Source organism: Lissotriton helveticus, chromosome 7, assembly GCF_964261635.1.
Source record: "Lissotriton helveticus chromosome 7, aLisHel1.1, whole genome shotgun sequence".
In the NCBI taxonomy this organism is placed as follows: Eukaryota; Metazoa; Chordata; class Amphibia; order Caudata; family Salamandridae; genus Lissotriton; species Lissotriton helveticus.
The window spans coordinates 1,047,689,859-1,047,710,910 of NC_136068.1; the positions used below are offsets into that span (position 1 = coordinate 1,047,689,859).

The 21,052-nt window shown below is 45.9% G+C and overlaps 1 protein-coding gene across 5 annotated transcripts in view; it reads left to right on the forward strand.

Annotated features, from left to right (window-relative positions):
• PGS1 (phosphatidylglycerophosphate synthase 1) overlaps positions 1-21,052 on the forward strand; it is a 649,148-nt gene that overhangs the window by 118,171 nt on the left and 509,925 nt on the right. For all 5 annotated transcript variants that reach the window (XR_013598742.1, XR_013598743.1, XM_078653897.1 and 2 more), the window contains exon 2: positions 11,805-12,003. Coding sequence is in view for 3 of the 5 variants with exons in the window: in XM_078653897.1 (XP_078510023.1) it covers positions 11,805-12,003 (199 nt within the window). In the remaining 2 variants the exon portion in view is untranslated. The remainder of the gene's footprint in view (positions 1-11,804; positions 12,004-21,052) is intronic.

The window sequence follows — 21,052 nt, forward strand, 5'->3', positions numbered from 1 at the left end:
CCACATTAATCGACCGCACTGCCAGTAATCAACATACTGTAGTGCATGATATAACACCTATTGATTCCTCCATACCCACGAATGTTGTATCATGCCAGGGCAGAGGGCCCAGTGTAACTGAAGGGGGGCCTAGCACGTTAATAGCACAAGTGCAAAAGGGAAAACTGGTACAACACATAAGTCGTGAAATCAATTCAAGAGTAGTAAAGCCCCTACCTAGCATAGATCTACCACCTGAGGCGTGTCCTTATGTAGTGGTACTCTGGGGGGGGTCCCAGAACTACAACCTGAGTGGAGAAGTGTGGCTCACTGGTTAGAGGAGGCAGACCTGGAAGCAGAGGTCAGCCTGGGACCAGGGTTCAATTCCCGGCTCCGCGGGGTCTTGAGTCCTAAAATGTCCATGGACTCGACAATTCTCGCTCCGGTGCCTACTCGATTCACGGGTTCACACTCTGCGACTCTGGGCAATAGCTTGCTTAATCTCCACAACGGCCCCTCGTGGCGGATGCCTGGCTTTCACCTTGCGGATACCCTGCTGGGGTTATCTCACAGGGGAATACCAGGACGGGTTCCCTAAGCAAGCGCTTAGAAACTGCTTGGTGATTTGCGCTATATAAATTCCTGTACATTTACATTTAAAGAGTCCTACCCAGAGCTTAAAAATAAGACAATTGCGTGGCTGAATAAAAACAGACCGTTGGGAGGGAATGAAAGTGGAGAAATAATGAACGTTAGAAGGGTGAACTGGATTGTCAGGAAAAATAAAGACCTGGCAGGTAACTGTATAATTGTGAATTTCCGGGACATGAGACTGGTGGAACACATACTGTCTAGTGGCTCCCCTCAATCATCAAGTAAAATCAAAATGCTGCCACTGGGATACTTTTACCCCATACAACACGCCCCCTATGATTTTAGACATCATCTGGAGAGAGCAGGCACCTTGTTAATGGGATGGGCAGGTTTGCCACAAACGCTGTGACGGCGCAAGAACAAGATGCTGCAATCTGGGAGAATAGATTTAGCCCCTTATTCAGTCTAGAAGACAATGATTGACCACGAATAAATCAGGATCAAGTCGTGGAGTCTATTAACATGGAGGGTGACGCAATAAGTTCATTGAATGGGGAAGGTGGAAGCACGAGGCTGATGAATAACCATGCACTATCACCAAAATTACCAGCTAGTCAAATATATTTCCCAACGGCAAGCACCGATAGGGAGATCACTCAGGAGACTGATAAGTGTCATAGCCCCCAAACACATTGCACACAGGAGGCAAACGGGAGGGTGGCACCAGCTCAGCCCCCAATACAGAATCTTGGGACCTATACTACATCCCCAAGGTCTGTGGAAGGGCCGATAAAGCACTCTGAGGGGGAGTTGAAGATTTTATCTTGGAACATTGCGGGCCTGGATGGAAAATTCCACAATAAAGAATGGAGAGAGTACATTGGGGGGTTTCAGATAATTAGTTTACAAGAAACCTGGGCACTTGATAATAACCCCTTCCATATGGCTGGATACAAATGTTTTTTTGTGCCAGCGCAAAAAGCTAGCTCAGGAAGAGCAATTGGAGGCCTAGTGGTATATGTAGACCTGAACATGAAAGGAGTATGGACGAGCCCACCGTGGTCAGCACATAATATTCAGGTGCTACGTTTCGTAAGACCGGGACTTAGATTAACATTGTTTAATCTATATAATGCAGGGACCGTTAAGGGAAAAAAAGCCACATTACAGGAACTAGACCACAGACTCCAACAGGAGCTAGACTATAGAAAAGGGGCTACGGAAAAATCCTTGGTAGTCTTGGGTGATTTTAATTGTCACTTGTGTCCAACTTTGTTCCCCCTGAATGTAGATTGGTCCCGATATTCTATGGAGAAGGGCCCACATTTTGAACACTCCACAGAAGGTTTAGTTCTTAGTAATCTATTAAAGACTTATGATCTGGAACATACAATAGATTTGGTCAGCCTAGTAGAGGATGGGTCCCTCATTCCAACTTTTAACGGTAGAGGATGTTCCTCCCATATAGACTATATCTTGGTGTCTAGGCATGTAAAAACATCAATTAGTATGGTGGGGATTGAGTGGAGCGCATTTAGTGATCACAACCCCCTAATTTTAACATTTAAACAGTGGGGCCGCACCAAGTTTAGCCCACTGACGGATAGCGTGCTGAAGGTAATTGATCAGGGAATGCGGCTTAGATGGGCAAAAATCGACGGGAAGCATTTTATAAAAAGTTACTGTCGCAAGGGAAGGCTCAGATTGAGGAATGTTTAGACCCTATGATAGAGGGGAGTAATCTGCTTGGGGCATTTAGTTCAGTGACCATGTTGGTAGACGGTCTATTAAAGACAAAAGTCCCCAAGAGGAATAATCTGCAGCTGAGGTGGTTTGATTGCAAGTGTTCACGAGCCCTGAGAGACTTAAAACTTAGTTTAAAATCTAAGCCCAGGGACTCCTATAGAATAGCTCAGTGCAGACGTATGTACAAAAATGCACTGAAACAAAGAAAGACCACCCTACAAACGGAAGCCTGGGCAGATCTGAGAGAGGCGGGAGAAAGAAGGGACATGTCCCAATTCTGGAGAATTGTGAATAACCCCTGCTTCCAGGATAGTAAAACCCCTGAGATCGGGTCGAGCATTCTACCAGAACAATGGGTTTCACACTTTGAGGGATTGTATAACCACAATCGGGATATAGAAATGGATTAGGGGGGGGAACGCTCAACAGGGTCCAGGTATTGAGTTCACCCTTGCAGAAATAACAGCAGGGATCCAAGGCCTTACACGTAATAAGGGGCCGGGCCCTGATGGCTCTCCACCTGACTTCTACTTGAGTAAAGTAGATCTTTGGGCCCCCATCCTCACCAGAGTGTTAAACACGGCCGTTCAGCTTGGTTTGCCCCTCTCTTGGTCTAAATCGGTCATTGTCCCCATATTCAAGAAGGGCAACAGGGACAACCCGCAATGTTATAGACCAATCTCTCTGATTGACGTCTCAGCTAAAATTTTGAGCCGGGTAATTTTGCAAAGGCTTGTGGGCTGGACTGAAGAACACCATCTAATTACGGACATTCAGTATGGTTTCAGAACAGGAAGGTCCACAAGCGATCAATGCCTTAATTTGTATTTGCTGGTCACTAAATATACTAAAGCCAGCAATGAGGCTATGTATTTGGGCTTCACGGATTTAGCTGCAGCCTTCGATCATGTAAATAGGAACAAGTTATGGTGCCTGATGAGGGACATGGGAATTGACCCAGGTCTGATTAACATCTTGAGTGAGCTGCACCAGGACACAACAGCTAGGGTACGTTACAACATGGAGGGTGGGAACACGGATTCATTTCCCTGCACAAGTGGAGTACGACAGGGTTGCATTTTAGCACCCTTTCTGTTTTCGCTCTACATCAACAACCTAGAGCAGGCGTTGCTGGATCTAAACTTGGACTGCCCAAGAGTAGGATCGCGCCATATTCCGGTGCTTTTGTACGCGGATGACGCGGTCCTGCTCGCACGCACTCCGAGGGGCCTGCAATGTTTAATCGATGGTTTTGTAAAGTTTATGGGGACCTTGGACCTGTCGGTAAATTTGAGCAAGTCCTTTGTGATGCTAGCTGGTATTAAACCGTGTAAAAGGTTCTCATATTGGATAGGGAACCACACATTAGAAAAGGTGAAGTCTTTTTCCTATTTTGGGTTATTGTTCGACGGGGCACTCCAATTTAGATCCTTAGTGGAGGACCGATGCTCAAAACTAATCTCCACAAATGGTATGGACGTAGTTTGGGTCGTTGGTCCCCTGAATAGGTTTTAAACCTTTATAGAGCGATAGGTTGTGCAAGAGTAACGTATGGGTCAGAAGTGTGGGGCTATGTGAATGTGGAGCAACTGCAAGTTGAGGAAAATAAATATATGCAAAGGATTTTAAAAGTCCCTCAGTGTACCTCACCTGCAATTGTACATAGTGAACTAGGGAGTCCATTTATCGAGGACCAGATCAAGTTAAGACCCATAATGGCATGGCTGAAAACCTGGTCAAATCCTGAGGCAGTCTTAGGTAGACAAATCTTGGAAGACTGCTTGCACAGGGATAAAGGGTTACATATACCCTGGTTAAATTATGTTAAGATCACCCTGGAGAGTATCGACCGGAAGGATTTGTTTATCAACCCTAACCTCATTTTACCCTCGGATAAACTAAAAAATTTAAATTTGTTATCCGATTATTTTGTGAAACGCAGATCAGCGGGGGAAACAACCAAACAATCTGTAGCTGCCCTTAGTCTTATAAAAAATTAGTGCATGGAGCCATACTTGTACCTGGTATACAACACACAGGATAGATTTCTAATGACCCGCCTTAGGTTTAACCTACTACCACACTTGTTGGCGGACCCTGCAGGTTTTACACCAACAATTGCGCAGAAGGGTGCTTGCGGCTGCGACAATAGGTCTCCGCAGGACACCCTTCACTTTGTACTTCTGTGCCCCTTTTTTAAGTATCCCCGGTGTAAATGTCTGGTAAAAATTTAAAAAAAAGAAAAATTCAGGCACGCCAAAATGGCTTTACTCAATCTGCAAAGAGCTAATGACCCATGGACACTCTATTGTATTATGAATTTTTTTAGGCTTGCTGTGAGGTTAAGAAATACAAGAGGAGTCAGTTAATCACGTGGTTTTTAAGTATTTATTTCTTTTATTCTTTTATCGGTTTGTATTGGTAATTCGAGATGACTTCCAGATGTAATTTAATTAATTCTATTTTAACCTTGTAAATATATCTGTACTTTTATGATGTTTTTTGAATCAGCGTATAAAGAATTACTCAACTGAACTGAAGCAAATTAGAGGAGGGAGGGGTCGAAATTAAATCACAAAGTAATGGAAACAATCTTGGGTGTGTATTTAGATATTTTAAGAAAAGAGAAGAATACCAAACAAAAGAAACCTATTAGACACCCCTATTGCGAGCATTTCAAAATTGTCCCGCCTTACAAACGATTTCTTTAAAGATAATAAACAGGTAGCCTTTCTGCACAATAAGGAGGTAAGAGAGGTGACCAGGAGCTTGTTCCATTTGCAGTTGGTAAAAATATAATATAGTATTCAGGAAAAGAATTAAACCTCCAGGGCCTAAGGACTGCACAAGAGCAAATTAAGACTAGCATAGTAAAAGCATTCTTAAAAAATCATGCGAGGTTGAGTAGAAATCATATATCCTTGACGGAAAGGCCATGGGACATGCAAAATAGAACAGTGGGTTTTAGCCATGGGAGCTTACAAACCACTTCTCCCCTATGTAATACTGATTGGCGAAATAAAGATCTGCTAGTGAACAGCCGTTTCCCCTGCCTAGGTCATAAGCAGGAAGTAGATCCCTCAAGTATAAGTGATAAAGATTAGGAAATGTGCTCACAAGGTAACCACATGACGTTCTCTTGGAGTGTTCATGAACTAAGAAAGCTATTAACCTCTGAAGGTTTAAACAAAGTTATAGATGAAAATGTTATTTGTCTTCAGGAGACGTGGGTATATAGGGAAAAACCTATCCTTGAAGTATTTGTTCAAATTGTTATGGAAGCATGAAAACTGCAAACAAAGACCCTCTGCTGATTTATTAATCCTAATCGCAACCAAGATTGCAAAAGAAGTAAGGCAATTACAGACCAACTGTTAATGGATACAGGCATGTGTTATAAATCTGTACTCCAATTTCATTCTACAGGAAGAAATTATAATGGTGACTGTTTAAGTTGCACTAGGTGGTATGTCATTCTATATGAAATAGGTACACTTGTTTACTACAGTTATGCAATGTGTGTCCAATGTATAAAAATACCTCTGTCCTAATGATGGGAGATTTTCAGCTACACCTAAACCCCTTTAAAGATTTTAGAGGACAGGCCCCTGGTTTAGACGCTCTTTGCTTCTCCTTCATTGTCTTAAACTTGTGTTTATTGAGGGTGACTACCAGACAGTTAGCTACTCACTTTATCATCAGTGAATCTAGTGTATTATATTTTCTCGGTCTACATCTTTGGCTGCCAATGTTTCCGGGTTTGCATCTCTGCAAGTAATGCTAACTGCTTATCATCTACGCATTCTAGCTGCAATGGGTAATACATTTGGAAGACCACACTTAAAGCCCAGTGATCACCCCCTCTTTCCTTTAACTCATGGAAGTTTCTACACAACTCAAAATATTATAATTGTAAGTATATATATTTAGCCAATGGGACATTTCTGGTTCCCTTGTGGAAATATTTGTGCAGTTAGCATATCTAAACCATATTGTCCATAAAGGCAAATAAAACCAAAGTTGGATATGCATTTTTTTCATCTCGCATGCGATTTTCATATTCACACATTTGGGAAGATTGTATGACGTTACAACGAATTCCGTTGCAACGCATGCCTTTACCACGCATGCGTTACAACGGAATTCGTTTTCCACGCATAACATTTACCTCGAATATTCCTTTACCACGCATACATTTACAACGTTTTTCGTTGTAAATTTATGCATGGTGAGGGCATACTCTCGATAAAGGTTATAACTCTCCCCTTACATGCCCCTAGCCTCCACTCCTTATATTTACCCCTGCCCTTAACCCTTAATATATATATATATATATATATATATATTTTTTTTTTACTAAAATGCCCCTTACCTTTTAACTCGCCTTCTCTCCATCTTCTTTGGTTACGTCGGTCGTACGTCGTTAAGAGGAAGCGGAAGTTACTTTCCGTTTCCTCTCTAACGACGTTGATTGCATCAGCTTCGGCTCTTCAGGTTAGTTTTGTTTTTGGGGGGGAGACCCCCCAGCCCCCCTTTTTATTCCTACGCTTTATTTTATTTTTTTATGGGGGAGACCCCCAAACCCCCCCCTTTTTTTTCTTTTCATTTACCACACATGCCTTTACTACGTATTTCGTAGTAAAGGTATGCGTGGTAAAGCCTCTCGTTGTAACCACGCATGCGTTGTAATGCATGCGTGGTAAAGAATTTCGTGGAAACGGCCGCTTTGTAGTGGCCGTTTCCCATTTGGGAAACATATCTAAGGGGATAATATATGTGGTTAGTATATGATGCTTGCTTGTTATATTGTGCGCACACTCAGGAGTGAAGTACCTTGCACTAATCCAGGCAACTCTTATGGAGATAATGGTTTTTGATAACCTTAAAAGCTCCCAATGGGTAGCTGTGGAGAGCAGCCTTCAGGCTTATCTTGAAGGACTGTAAAGCAGCTTGTTTTGCCATATTTAATGAAGAGTGTAGATTAGATGACATAGCACCAGACCGTGTTCATGAAAAGTAAGTCTGTTTATTAACACAACACAACCACTATCACTTGGTATACCTCCTAGCTAGAGATATCAATAATACCCATAAGAATACTTCAAAGAAATCCTATAAGTAACACAAGTATACACTGGTCTCCAGGGGGAGACCAAACCATATACTCAATAAGTAGAATGCGAACTTCAATGGAGAACGGGGCTAGGACCAAAGGACTTAAAAGAGCTTGGGGAATCGGGAACCACCCAAGTTAAGTACCCAGGAATCCCAAGGAGGCTGTGTGCTAAGAGAAACAAAGCAGTATGTCCAATAGAAGTCAATGGAGAAGTTGCGGTTGCAGTTTTAAAGAAAGACCCTTCCCAGAGGACCCCGAAGAAACCCTTTGGAGGACAGAAGCTTAGAGAGCCACCCCACCCATAGATACCCCAGAAACCAGGTTACCTGCACCCGGGAAGCCAGTTGCATAGGGATGAAGTGACATCGGACCCTCTCGTAGATGACAATGCGCAATTCTGGAAGATAGGCCACTGGAGGAGTCTGTGAAGAATTCCCGTGGAATCCAAGGGTGGAGTTTTGAAGAGGAGCACCTGCAAGCAGATGGGCTAGAGTCTGTGCCACTCCGAGGTACCCAGGAGGCACGGAAGGACAATGCCCACTCTTGGCAGGAAGCTCAGAAGAGTTGACGAGGACTTTGTTGCTGTAGCTGTGGGGACCCGGCGATGCTTGGAGGACCAGGAGCTGTACAAGAGCTGTCTCACATCGTATGTCGGTGTCCCAGCGGCTCCGACTGATACTGTCCACCAAATTTCAGGGAAGCAAGGCCCGGCCTATGGGGAGCCAGTAATGCACCACCTCTTTTCTGAGCCTCGGGAAGTCCGTAGGACGACAGGAGAAGCAGACAGACCAGTCATCTTCGATGCAGTACCTGTAGATGCAGAGAAGTGACTCCTTCACTCCAAGGGAGATTACTTTGGATGTCCTTGATGCCCACATGTCCCTAGAGATACTGAGAGAAGGACAGACACAGAGGAGGCAGATTAGAATACTTGCAGAATAGCGAGACTAGGAGCAGCAGGAGTCTTCCTTGATGCAGTCTTGGTCAGCGAATTCAAAGTGTCCAGATGGTCGAAGAGTGTCTTGGTTTTAGAGGTGAGTCTGGTTTCATGGTGAATCTGAGTACCCCCCCACGGGGGAACCCTTAAATACCCAGAGGAGGGGTTGAACAGATGAAAGGATACTCCCATGTCCTTTGTCCAGTTTTGCCCCAGAGTGGTAACTAAGGGTTCCTGAACTGGCTCAAGCTGGTGTATGCTAGGAGTGCACCAAATGTGCCCTTTAATGCAGTCTGGTGTTGCTGGAAAGTGTCCCCACCCCAGCCCAATACAATAATTCCTGTCTGGGAGGTGGTCACACCACCCTGTGAAAGGGAAGTTATTGTTCTACCTTCCCTTGCTCAAGCTTAGCTCAGCAGCAGGGAGGCCTAACAGTGTCTGTGGTTGGCGGCAGCACTAGCTTGCTGGCAGACCTAAAAGGCTGTAAAGGGAGTACAGGATGCTCCTTCAAGGAGCCCACCCGGTACATGGTTTCATAGCTCTAACACTGGAATCGGTGTTGGAGTATGATTCCAAGGAGTTTTAAACCAAACATGACAAGGCTCGGAGCTGCCATTATATAGTTAGATATCCTGTAATGACTGATGTCCACTATATGTCTTAAAATTGCTGACCGCACTTAAAAAGCCTGAAGAATTGATTCCGAGGCTTGTAGGGGTGTCCTGCTCATGCTGGGGCACCATCCCACTTATAACTAAGCACCCTGCCCTCAGGACTGCAGGGTCTACCCTACCTTAGGGGTGACTCGTAGGTTTTAAGTACAGATAAGGAAACTTATATCTGTTGTGAGGGGTGCAAGCACCATCTTACACAGGCTGCAATGGTAGAGTTTAAATGGACTCCCATGGGTGGCACAATACATGCTGCAGCCCATGGGAGACCCCTGGTGTACTTATGCCCTGGGTACCTTAGTACCATATACTAGGCACTTATAAGGGTACACCAGTAGCCATTTGTGGAGGTACCAATGTACCTACCAAAGCCATTTTGGGGGAGAGAGCGCACTGATGCTGGTCCTGGTTAGCAAGATCCCAGCAAACTACAGCACAATCATACTGCCTCCAGGCAAGAGGTGGAGGTAACCATAAAAGAAAAATCCTACTTTTCTACAGAAAGCCTATCAGTGCCCAGTGTATTGATATGAAAAACTACCGAGGAAGCTTAGGCAAAAAAGAGATATATAAGAAATAAATGGTATAAGAACATAAGTTAAATAAGAGCAGAACATTTCACATTAATTAAGGGAAACGAGATTTATAATGAAGCAAACTAGGATGAAATGCTAAGTGTGCTTACTTTAGTTCAAAATGATTATTGAATCTTGTTCCGAAAGGGACACACAGACACCAGGGCTCCAGGGTGTATAGTTGCAGATTAAGGGATGGGTCTGTTACGTGAGCAAGGTCTAGGCAAATAAAAACCAGCTGGGTATACCCTTCAATAAGAATTTGAACTGGAAAATGCATTTTGGCACCTCGAGTACTTAAGTGTAGGAGGGCTCGATAAATTCTTGAGTTTTTTTGGCAGTTCAAGTGACCTTGTACTTGTTGCATAAAAGTAATCGTCCTTCCTCAACTGTTCTATGGGGCCGAGATCTTAGGCTTTGTGTCAAAGCATGACAAGGCTGAGTTAGAAGGTAAATGCTTAAACAAATGTAATAGGTCTTCCCTTATGTCGTATGCTGCAAGCTCTAAGAATAGAAACCAATTTGTATTTCTGGAGCAGCATAGTGACAAACCTTACTGTACGCTTCTTGCACAAACAGGAGATGGCTCCTAAGTTTAAAATGTTGATGTGTTGAACTAAGGAAGTATGTCCGAGTGAATTATGATGGGTGAGATGTTTGAGCTAACAATTACACCGAATGGCCAATAATCTTAATTTACATTATTTTAAAATTGAAGCCCCATACCTCTCTCTACGAAGGAGTTAAAGTAAGAGAGCGCCTTAGAATCTAGGCGCAGATACTTAGCTACGTTGCCACTAAGAGCTCTACCCTCTCTTTACGAGAATGTTGGCAATCCTTAACTCGCTCAGTTACCAAGTCCTAGATTACGAATGAGGATATTGAAATTCCATAAAGGGTTAAACCCAGTTTTTGTGCACCAAGATGGAGTGTGAGCTCTCCTAGATGAGGATGGGAACTGTGATGCAGATTGAATGGCCCATTGTGCAGATGTATATGTATTTAAGACCTGCTTATATTTTATAATATTTTATATACTTAAGGTGGCTATTTTTAAACCCCGATCTTATTAAATATGGAATCCAGTCCAGAACGGATACTATAAGCTTTTTCTATCACATGCACTTTTTAGTTGTAATCTTTGCGGTGGGTAGGGTTTTTTTTTGGCCGTTTCAGTTTAGGATGTTTTTGTAACCTGACTTTGATCCGTATTGTAAATGTAATTATAACGAATCTGTCTAATAGACTATTGATCTAAATACATTTATTTTACTAGTACTCCTCCCCTACTTGCCCCAGTTCTTGCTCGAGCACTCCCTTTTCTTCTCCCATTGGCCCCTCTACTACACTCTTCTTTGCCCTTGTGGCACCATCCTATCTGTCGGTGCCCTCAGGGCACAGCCTCTCCTCTGTCCTTGCTCAGTTGCACACACAAACCTGCACGCTTCAGGTCTTTGCCATTTGTTGGCACTTTCATCTTCAGTCATTTTCCTCTTCGATGCACCTTGCTCAGCCATACCTATTGGTTTCTCCTTTAATTATTTTGTGTTGCTGCCTCCACTTCCTAGGCCTTGTTATTTTCCCTGCCCTTGCTATGTTGGCTTCCAGATCTGGTTGCCATTTCCTAGTTCTTATGAGAACACTCTTTCCATGCATGGCCCTTGGACTGTTCAGACACCCCACCATTCCGTATCACTTCCCTGGCCTCCACTAAACCCGAAACCTGTTGCATGTGCCATTTGCCTTCCTGAAAGCCCCTTTCCCCCTGTGTCCCCCCCACCCCCCCTTGCTGTACCATGCTCGGTATACCACGCAGTCCCTGCATCTACTGTAAGCACACACACACCCGTCCTTGGGCGAGTAGGTTGCATATGTTTTCTTTAGGTTTCCCCATGATAGCCTCGCAGATGAATTCTTCAGTGGTTTCTGTGTGTCAAGCACTTGGTAGTTGTCAGGCACAAAATGACCGGAATGGAGTTGTGGTTATCAGGTCCAAGGGTATGTATAACAGGCATAAGTGGTGCCAGGCAAAAGAATGTGTGTGCGCATCGTTTTTATATAAGGTCTGAAGTGTAGCTTTCTAGTTGCACCCTCCTGCATTCGATCGTTCTGTGTATTGCACACGTGTGTATATATATATGCATCTCTTACTCATGGTACATTTTTTCTTCTTTGCTTCCTTCTAGATCCTCATGGCTGCTCTTAGCACCTCTCTTGTCCCCGGCCATGCCAAGAGCCACAGCCCAGAAACCTCCACCCTGCTTTCTCTACCCCGATGGAGCCCACCGTTTCCAGTGGATTGGAAATTTGGTGCCAGAGTTTGGTATCTCCAGTTCGCATGTGGAGGTGCTTTCTTCCCCCGCCGAGTTCTACGAGCTGCTAAAAGTGAGTGTAGTGTCTCTGATGTACACTGAAGTCCTGACCCACTGAGGGTGAAACTGTGAGAAGTGGCTCATAGAGTGTGGCGTGTTAGCATACATTCAAATTTATGAAGTGGCGGAGGACTTGTCCGCAAATGCAAATGCACATGAAAATGACCACTCGTGAGCGACGACTGAAGCGTTTGTAGAAGGAGGAACTGCTTGTATGGACAAAGAACTATGTAGGGAATGCTTTGTTGATCAATATGGAGCAAGTGATTGGGAGCAAAAAGCCACTGAACATGGGGTGCTGGGCCAGTGACAGACATGTTGGTCTAGTGGGACTGCAGCTGAGTGAAAGCTGGATCACATGGGAATGGGAACCTGTGCATGAACTGGGTGCAGGCGAAGAGAGGCAGACCTCTTAGTGCTGCAGTATGTGGCAAGGACTGGTGAAGGAGGGATGGTGCATATAATGAGGAGGTCGCCCCAATGAAGTCTAAGCATGCATAGAGGATAGTTTGATTGTGGACCCAGACGTGGCAAATGTTTGAAAGCACAGTTTCGATATTGCTAACAATTCATTGTCTCCAAACTTAAGTTGGAACCCTGCTAATCACATAAACTTCGTGCCCTAGTTCTCTCTCTGCAGCAACAGGGCACCCATTTTCTAGGCATCCATACCCAGATTAAAATTGACCTCAAGGTGGCAATGAAAAGGAAGGTTCCAGTCCCCGTTCGGGGATGGGGAGTTTTTAGGTTGACATAAGACAGATAGGGCTACTGAGCCCCAACCATGTTCATTGAGGTAGTTTGCCAATTTTGTCCTTACTTCCATCCTACTGTGGGTCTGCAAAACTGGGCCAGGTACATTATTTCCATATTTGTGCCTCAGGGTAGCGAGGGCGAGCATTTTGGCTTCTTAGGAAAGTCGTGTGAGGTGACAGGATCTCGGGGCCTGATTACGACTTTGGCGGGGCTGATCCGGATTGTGCTGGCATAGCCCTGCCAAAGTAGCGCAAATCCCGCCAGCCTGGTTACGAGTTGAACTCTGCAGGCCTTTTGCCGTTCCCATGGCGGTACTCTGAAAAATGGCACCGCATTGAAGACGGCAAAATAGTTCCAGCATGGCCTAGACTGTTAAGTCCATGCCCTGCTGGAACTGGCAGTGCAAGCAGATGGGGGGCACATGTTCCCCCCCTGAATGTATCCCTATGGCAGGGGAGGCATGGGGGCCGTGTAGGGCCCCCTTTGTTTCCCCACTGCCAGCTATTTTGTGCTGGGCTCACTGCCATTAAAAGACTGGCGGTGGAGGAACTCGAAATATGCTGGGCTGGACTGCGCCAATCCCGCTCAGCATAAAGTATTGCCCCTCTGCCACGCCACCGCCAGGGAACCCCAGTTCCCTGGCACAGCTGATGGTCCACCGCTGTAATGACGCAGAAAGTCCTAATCCGATGGTCCTAAAGCCGCCACCGCATGTCTGGCGGTCCATGTACGGCAAGCCTCGTAATCAGCATCTCAGAAATGGGCAGTCAGCCAACAGACACAATACGCAATGTCCAATCCAGTGCTTATTTTTAGTTAAATAAAGTACTTTATTCTCGCAGCAAAACCAAATACTGCATAACGCCGTTAGGGTTCTCATTTACTTGGTTGTAATCTTATTAGCGGTCTTCAATGAGATGCCTCATCCCTTCAATACCCTCTCCCCACTATCCGAGCTTTCTAATATCTGCAGCCCAGTGCTTAATTTGAGCCAGTGGTTTCCGGTGCTCGGCACCAGCACTTTGTCAACACCAGCTCTTATAACAGCCTGCCGCATGGTGGTGCTGTTTTCCTAATTTTGTGAGGAGCACAACAGTTGTTTAGTAACTAAATATACACAACAATTACTAATAGCTGCCATCCGAAGCTATAAGAATAGTATGTTCTACGTTGTTTAATCTGTACGTAAGGCCGCTAGCTGAGGTTGTCCGGCAATGGGGTATGACGATGGTGTCATACGCCGATGACACCCAGCTAGCGGTTACGATCAGCGGGGACGCCGAAGTCGATGCTCCCAGGTTTCAACAAGGACTGCGGGCGGTCGCCAGCTGGATGACGTCCAACTGTCTCCAGCTGAATGCTAGCAAGACCGAGGTCATGGTCTTTGGCAGACAGCCGGATCTATGGGGAGAGAGATGGTGGCCTGGGGATCTGGGTCCTGTTCCCATCCCAGTCGCCGAGCTTAAGAACCTCGGGGTCTGGCTGGACCCTTCCTTTACGTTTGTGTGCCATACCAAACGCACGGCAGCATGCTGCTTTGGCATCCTGCGCGGGCTCCGTCCAGTGCTTAAGTTCTTCGATGCCTCTACCAGGCAACTCATGATCCAAGCCACTGTCACCTCCAGGCTGGATTATGCGAGTTCCTTACTGGTTGGTCTGAATCAGGCGGAGATCGGGCGCTTACAAAGGATACAGAACGCCGCAGCTAGAGCGGTGGTAGGCCTTCCCAGATTCTGTCCCACCTCTGGTACCCTGCGGTCACTGCATTGGCTCCCGGTGGCTCAGCGGATCCAGTTTAAGGTCCTCTGTGTCGCCTATAAAATTTTGAAGGGGTCCCCAGCAACGATTCTCATGGCCCTCCTCGCCCACTATACCCCAGCTCGACCCTTAAGATCTGCGGACCTAGAATTGGCTGTGGTGCCGCGTTTCAAGCGGAGTAGAGCTGGAGGACGCTCCTTTCGAGTGCGAGCGGCGGTCTTGTGGAACTCCCTGCCCCCGGCGATTCGTGCTATGAGGGATCTGATTTCCTTTCGCCGTGCGGTGAAAACCTTTTTATTCCCTTAGCTGTTTACACTGTCTGTTTTTTGTTTTGTTGTGTTGTGCAGCTGCCTTGTCGGGCGCCAGGACGCTCCTTAGCTGGAGCATCTGTGCGCCAAATAAAAAACGCATAACATAACATAACATAACGTATGTCACTTCTAATGTATATTTAAAATCTGAATTGTCTCACTTTTATCGGTGTGATGGTTAGTTGTGACAGTACTGTCATTGGCAGCATTACAAATTAAGTACTGCTGCAGCCCCCGGTGTCTAACATGGGTATGGACTTGAATTAGGCACAGGCTCAGTTCACTCAAAATATCCCAGTGTCTAGATGTGCTAATCTGTTCAAGTAGCATTTGCCAATTTGAACTATGTTCATTCTTATTTTATTTATTTACATTGGTTTTCTGTAGCATCAGTTCAACAGTTGGTATTAGATAGCTTTACATTTAACATTCACTGCTTACAGCACTGCTTACAAAAGGTACATTTGTAAATCTACGAAGTAGTTTGGAAGATAAGAAGGGGAAGGCTGGATTGGTCGAGTTTAGAGGTCTTTCGGATAATCCTGAATATAACATCTGCTAGTGTGACATACCAGACCTTCGAAGACTGCCAGTTTCTGGAGTTGTAATGTTCACTACAGCATGCCTGTTGCTGCCATAAGGCATTGAAGCTCTTTGGGATGTGGACAGATAGTAACTAAAGTACTCTGGCTCCCACAGGAGCCGTTAACATAAAGTCCCCACCCCTCCCGCGTAAGTCCAACTGCAACAACAACGTTCTCCAGAGAAGTAGATTCTTCTTGCTGTCTTTGAAGTTTCCTTTATTCAGTTCTTTAGTTTTCAGATTCATCTTCAGATCTAATTTCCAAACTTGACATTAAAACTTCGATTGCAATGTATTATTATATTAAAAAGCCTTTAAAGTATTCTTTATTCAGATAGTCAAATGAGTAAAATTTATGAAAGCAAATGAAAATAAATTTTAATTTAATTGGACGGGTGTCTTTAAGCGGGAGTTGATGACCAAGTCTATAACATTCTAGCGATATGGTAGTGGTGAACAAGTTAAAAGGATCACTGGCCTTAATCGATTGCACAGAGCACTAGGAATATATCCCCCATAAATGTTTAATAATAAAGCGTGATACTCCTTTCCCAGAGCCTGCAAAAGCAGGCCGAGTGGAGAAGAACCAAGAAGCATTGCATGGCAACATTTGCATATGCCATGGTTGAGCATTTGTAAGAGAAAACGATGATCTGCGAGAGTAAATCCTTAGGTGCGTATAATTCCATACACCAGCTCTCTCATCGGCTGTTCTCTATAGCTAGGCGTAAAGTGGGAGAGGGAATGGTGCTATGCTGATGGTGTTACACAGTAGAACAGAGGCGGCCTTCAGAACGGGACCCCGCATGGGAGATTTGGCCTCTCAAAGCAGTACCAGTACTCAAGTTGAGTCTTGAGCACAGGACTCGAGGTGAGGCTTTAAGAACTTAACACAATATTCCAAAAAGGTCTTTCTGAATTTACATAGAGGGCCAGTTGGATTCTCCAGACCTTGACTCAGCACTGCAGATGAGGCATTCTATGGTCTACAAAAGCTACAAGTGAGGCACTCAGAACTGTGTACAATGCTCCGTGTTTCCTCAAGATATCCATACAACATCCCTGATGCCACCTCCTGAACTCGCCACAGTACCTCAAATCTGAATTTAAGAACTGCGTACTGTTCTATAGAGGAGGCTTCCAGAATATGAGAGAAAGTACTCCAGGTAAGAAACCCAGAACTCGACACTTTTAACTGCATGTGGCTTCTAATAGTAGTGGCCATAGGATCATGGCCATGTGACCCGTGAATTGGAAGGAGGTGTGCTTTGTTCCTATCCCTCGCGGTTGAACTCTGTGCCATGCAAGCAAATCGTTGTTCTAATCTAAAACAGATTATCTTGAATAAGGAAACTTTTAGTGCCCTTGAGGGGAATCAATGTTAAAAGTGATTCGCAGGTGAAAAGTTGAGTCGACAGACATGTAGCCACGGGCTCTGCGCAGCGCGTGCCCTTGTGCTTCCTTCGGTCTTCTGAAAGGCTGCGGAATCTTCGTCTTTCAAGAGAGTGCTGCTAGCCCCGCCACACCAGCAGTGCAACAGAAGGAAATCACCTTTTTCTAAGTCGCGAGCCCGCGACCTCTATCCAGACTGAAGTTTCCGAGTAGCATTGTTACCTGTAGTAATGGTGCTAAAGGTAGCGAGTGGGCGGAACAGGTCGGGAAACCTTCTTCTTAAAAAAAAAAAAAAAAAAAAAAAATATATATATATATATATATATATATATATATATATTGTAATTTTATTGGTTAGAGGAACAGCGCAGCAAGGGAGGGAAAGGTTTCACAATACAGAGGACATGAATTCTATGGCGCCACAGCTAATTACGTAGCAAAGTGCTGAGCACAGCTGGTAGCTTGAGATACATGAATGTACATTGAAACCAGCCGATGGGATAATTGATGTATAGCAGAAGACATCAATACTCGTATGTGAGCAGGAAGCTCCCGGTGCATGGACCATGAAACACATGCATGGGCTTCACTGGAGGCAATCCAATAGTCTCCTATCGTGGCGATGGGGTTAAATACGCCAGACCAGTATTGGGCTGCTGTGGGGCAGTCCCATGCATGGGGTAAGATGGTGGCTGCGTGCCATCATCAACACCGTGCGCCCGCCCATATAACTGAACAGGTGTACGATGTGTTCTATATATGAATGTAATATGCAGTTCAGCGAAAGAGCACTGGTTTGGGAACAGCAGTAGCTGTTCTGGAATTTGAGGGGGTCTAAGCGAGGTGCGCCTACGGGTTGCATTTAGGAGATTCCTCCTGCATTGTGGCATGTAAGCCAGCTATTCGTTTATCTGCAGACGGACTAGATACCCTCTAGTGCAGGGAGCATCAGTCTCTGGATGGTGTCCTGGAGGACAGCGTGGAATGTGAAAACATTCAGCAGGGTTTGGTGTAGGGTGACCAACTGGCATGGTTGTAAATTCAGGACGGTGAGTGTAAAAATTCAGGACGGAAGGTCAAAATTCAGGACAGAAATTCGGGACAAAGGTACGTTCTACAGACACTACGAAGGAGGTCGCGCAATGGTATATTACAGGCAAGGCACCAAAAGGGCATGAATCCAGACCATAGCCCTGAAGTGTCTAGTTTGTGCAAGCTCAAAAGACTCTTCATTCTTAAGAATTGTTGTCTGTCTCTACTGTACTCTGTTCTCCACATCACTGCACTTGAGATAAGATAGTAGAGAATGGAGAATAAGTATTCATCAGAAGGTCTGTGGGACTGTCATTTTTAGGTCTCCTGGCGTTTAACAGCGCGTCAGCGCTGTGTCCGCCAAGAGATCTATTGTCGCTGACTCTGCTTCCCAGGAGACAGCACCTGGCCGCGTGCATTTCGCAAAAGGCGATCGGCGCAGGCCACGCGCGCGCGAACGCGCTCGCCGTGGCTGTCTCCTGGGAAGCGCAAACATACACAGGCACACCTCCCCCTGCACGCATGCGCACACACATACACAAGCATACATACACGCACGGAGAGACATCCCCCCCACCCCTCCGCCGTCGCACACACAGACACACACACCCACACATACAGGCATCCCCCCCTTCCCCGCTCACCGGCACTCCGGACTTGTGCAGCCTCCGACCGCGGGGCTCTCCCTCGGGCATGGGAGCCCGCGCGTCACCACTGCTCCTCCAGGCACTCCGTGGGCGCGGGCTTCACAAAACGGAAGTCCCGCCCCCACCATAGGTTTCGTTTTTAGGAGTGCGCGCGCAGTAGCGTCCTCCTCCGTGTCAGCAGCAGACCTCATTTCAGCACTCCAGCCCACAGCAACAGGAAACCACGGACCTACTGCCCCTTCGGAAATACAAATATACTGAAAACTCAAACGTTATGACTGATTCTGATCTCCAGTCAACAGAATCGAACCGCTAGCACGCCCAGAAGGAATGCCCGGCCTAAAGATGCTCTCCGCTCTCTTTTGTAACACTTAGAAAACGATTTCTTATTATTTACGAAGGACCAGCAATGTTGATCAGAGCTACACTCATTCTATAATGGAGGTCATTCACGTTTTCATTGACCAATGCCCAGTTCGTCCAATTCTACCCCAATGAAATCTGCCACCCCAGTATGTTCAGCGATATCCTGCAGATAAAAGCGGCATAGTCTGGCAGGTGAATGCTGTGCTAAGCTGCAGCCTGTAAAATTGTCGCTTTATGTGCGCTGCAGACAGCATCATTACTTGGGAGAGTGCAGCTTTTACAAACCATGCATCCAACCTGCATTGTGGGAGCTAGCTCTGCTGCAGACTTTACAGCACCTTCCACTATCAGGTAGTAAGTGCAACAACAGGTCCAAACTTTCAAGGTATTGCATCCGGGGTGCACAATGGGGACAGGGAACTTTGGGACACTACCCCGGAACTGCACTTTTCACTGGGCTCTAGTTTACTGATGAACAAGAATGTATACAATTACTAGATGCACATCTTATGTACTGATTAGTGTGTAAAGATTACTTAGTAAATATCTAATTTATTTTTCCTCGTAGGTGTTGTACTAAATTATCGTTATTTTCCCACTGCAGGAAGCAGTATTAAATGCAGTTCATAGGGGTTTCTATCATTTCATGATTTACTTGTGTTATTTGTCGTGCGAGAACCAGGTGAGAGACATTGTTTCAGCAGTCCCTGGGCTGCTGAACAGGTGCCCTATCCTCGCATTTTCAGGTTGTGTGTCTTTCCTCGGGTGGGAATATTTAGTAAACCTATTTCATCTAGGGATACTTTGTGACACAGCTCAAACAACCAAACTGGGGGAGCAAAGCCCTCACTAGAGGACCCGCCCCAGGGAGGAATAGTCATTGGGGTGTTCTTTTAACTGACAGGTCATTTACTGCTTGGATATTGCACCAATCCCTGGCTGCGCTTCGCAGAACAAATAACTGCGGTACTGTCAAGAAATATAAGGCGCCTGGCTGTCTTAGAGTCCAATTATTTTACTCCAAGACAGAAAGCTATCTGCTTTCATTCCTTGTTTAGGTCTGGTGCGAGCATTGGAAAATAAGACACCATTGTACACTGGAACAAGAGACGGTGACCGCTAGGACAGGAGTCGCATGCAGTACACTGGGACATTGGAAACGGACAGAATGGAGATGAGACACTGACATGTTCAATTAGGGAGACACTTATGTGCATTAGGATGGCAAGGCATTGACTCAAGTGGCCGACATTCACTTACGCACGGAAGACTGACTACACTCTAGGAGAGGAGACAGCACACTACAGAGAGACAGCACACTACAGAGAGACAGCACACTACAGAGAGACAGCACACTACAGAGAGACAGCACACTACAGAGAGACAGCACACTACAGAGAGACAGCACACTACAGAGAGACAGCACACTACAGGGAGACAGCACACTACAGGGAGACAGCACACTACAGGGAGACAGCACACTACAGGGAGACAGCACACTACAGGGAGACAGCACACTACAGGGAGACAGCACACTACAGGGAGACAGCACACTACAGGGAGACAGCACACTACAGGGAGACAGCACACTACAGGGAGACAGCACACTACAGGGAGACAGCACACTACAGGGAGACAGCACACTACAGGGAGACAGCACACTACAGGGAGACAGCACACTAGAGACAGCACACTAGAGAGCACACTAGAGACAGCACACTACAGGGAGACAGCACACTACAGGGAGACAGCACACTACAGGGAGACAGCACACTACAGGGAGACAGCACACTACAGGGAGACAGCACACTACAGGGAGACAGCACACTACAGGGAGACAGCACACTACAGGGAGACAGCACACTACAGGGAGACAGCACACTACAGGGAGACAGCACACTACAGGGAGACAGCACACTACAGGGAGACAGCACACTACAGGGAGACAGCACACTACAGGGAGACAGCACACTACAGGGAGACAGCACACTAGAGACAGCACACTAGAGACAGCACACTAGAGACAGCACACTAGAGACAGCACACTAGAGAGAGACAGCACACTAGAGAGAGACAGCACACTAGAGAGAGACAGCACACTACAGGGAGACAGCACACTACAGGGAGACAGCACACTACAGGGAGACAGCACACTACAGGGAGACAGCACACTAGAGAGAGACAGCACACTAGAGAGAGACAGCACACTAGAGAGAG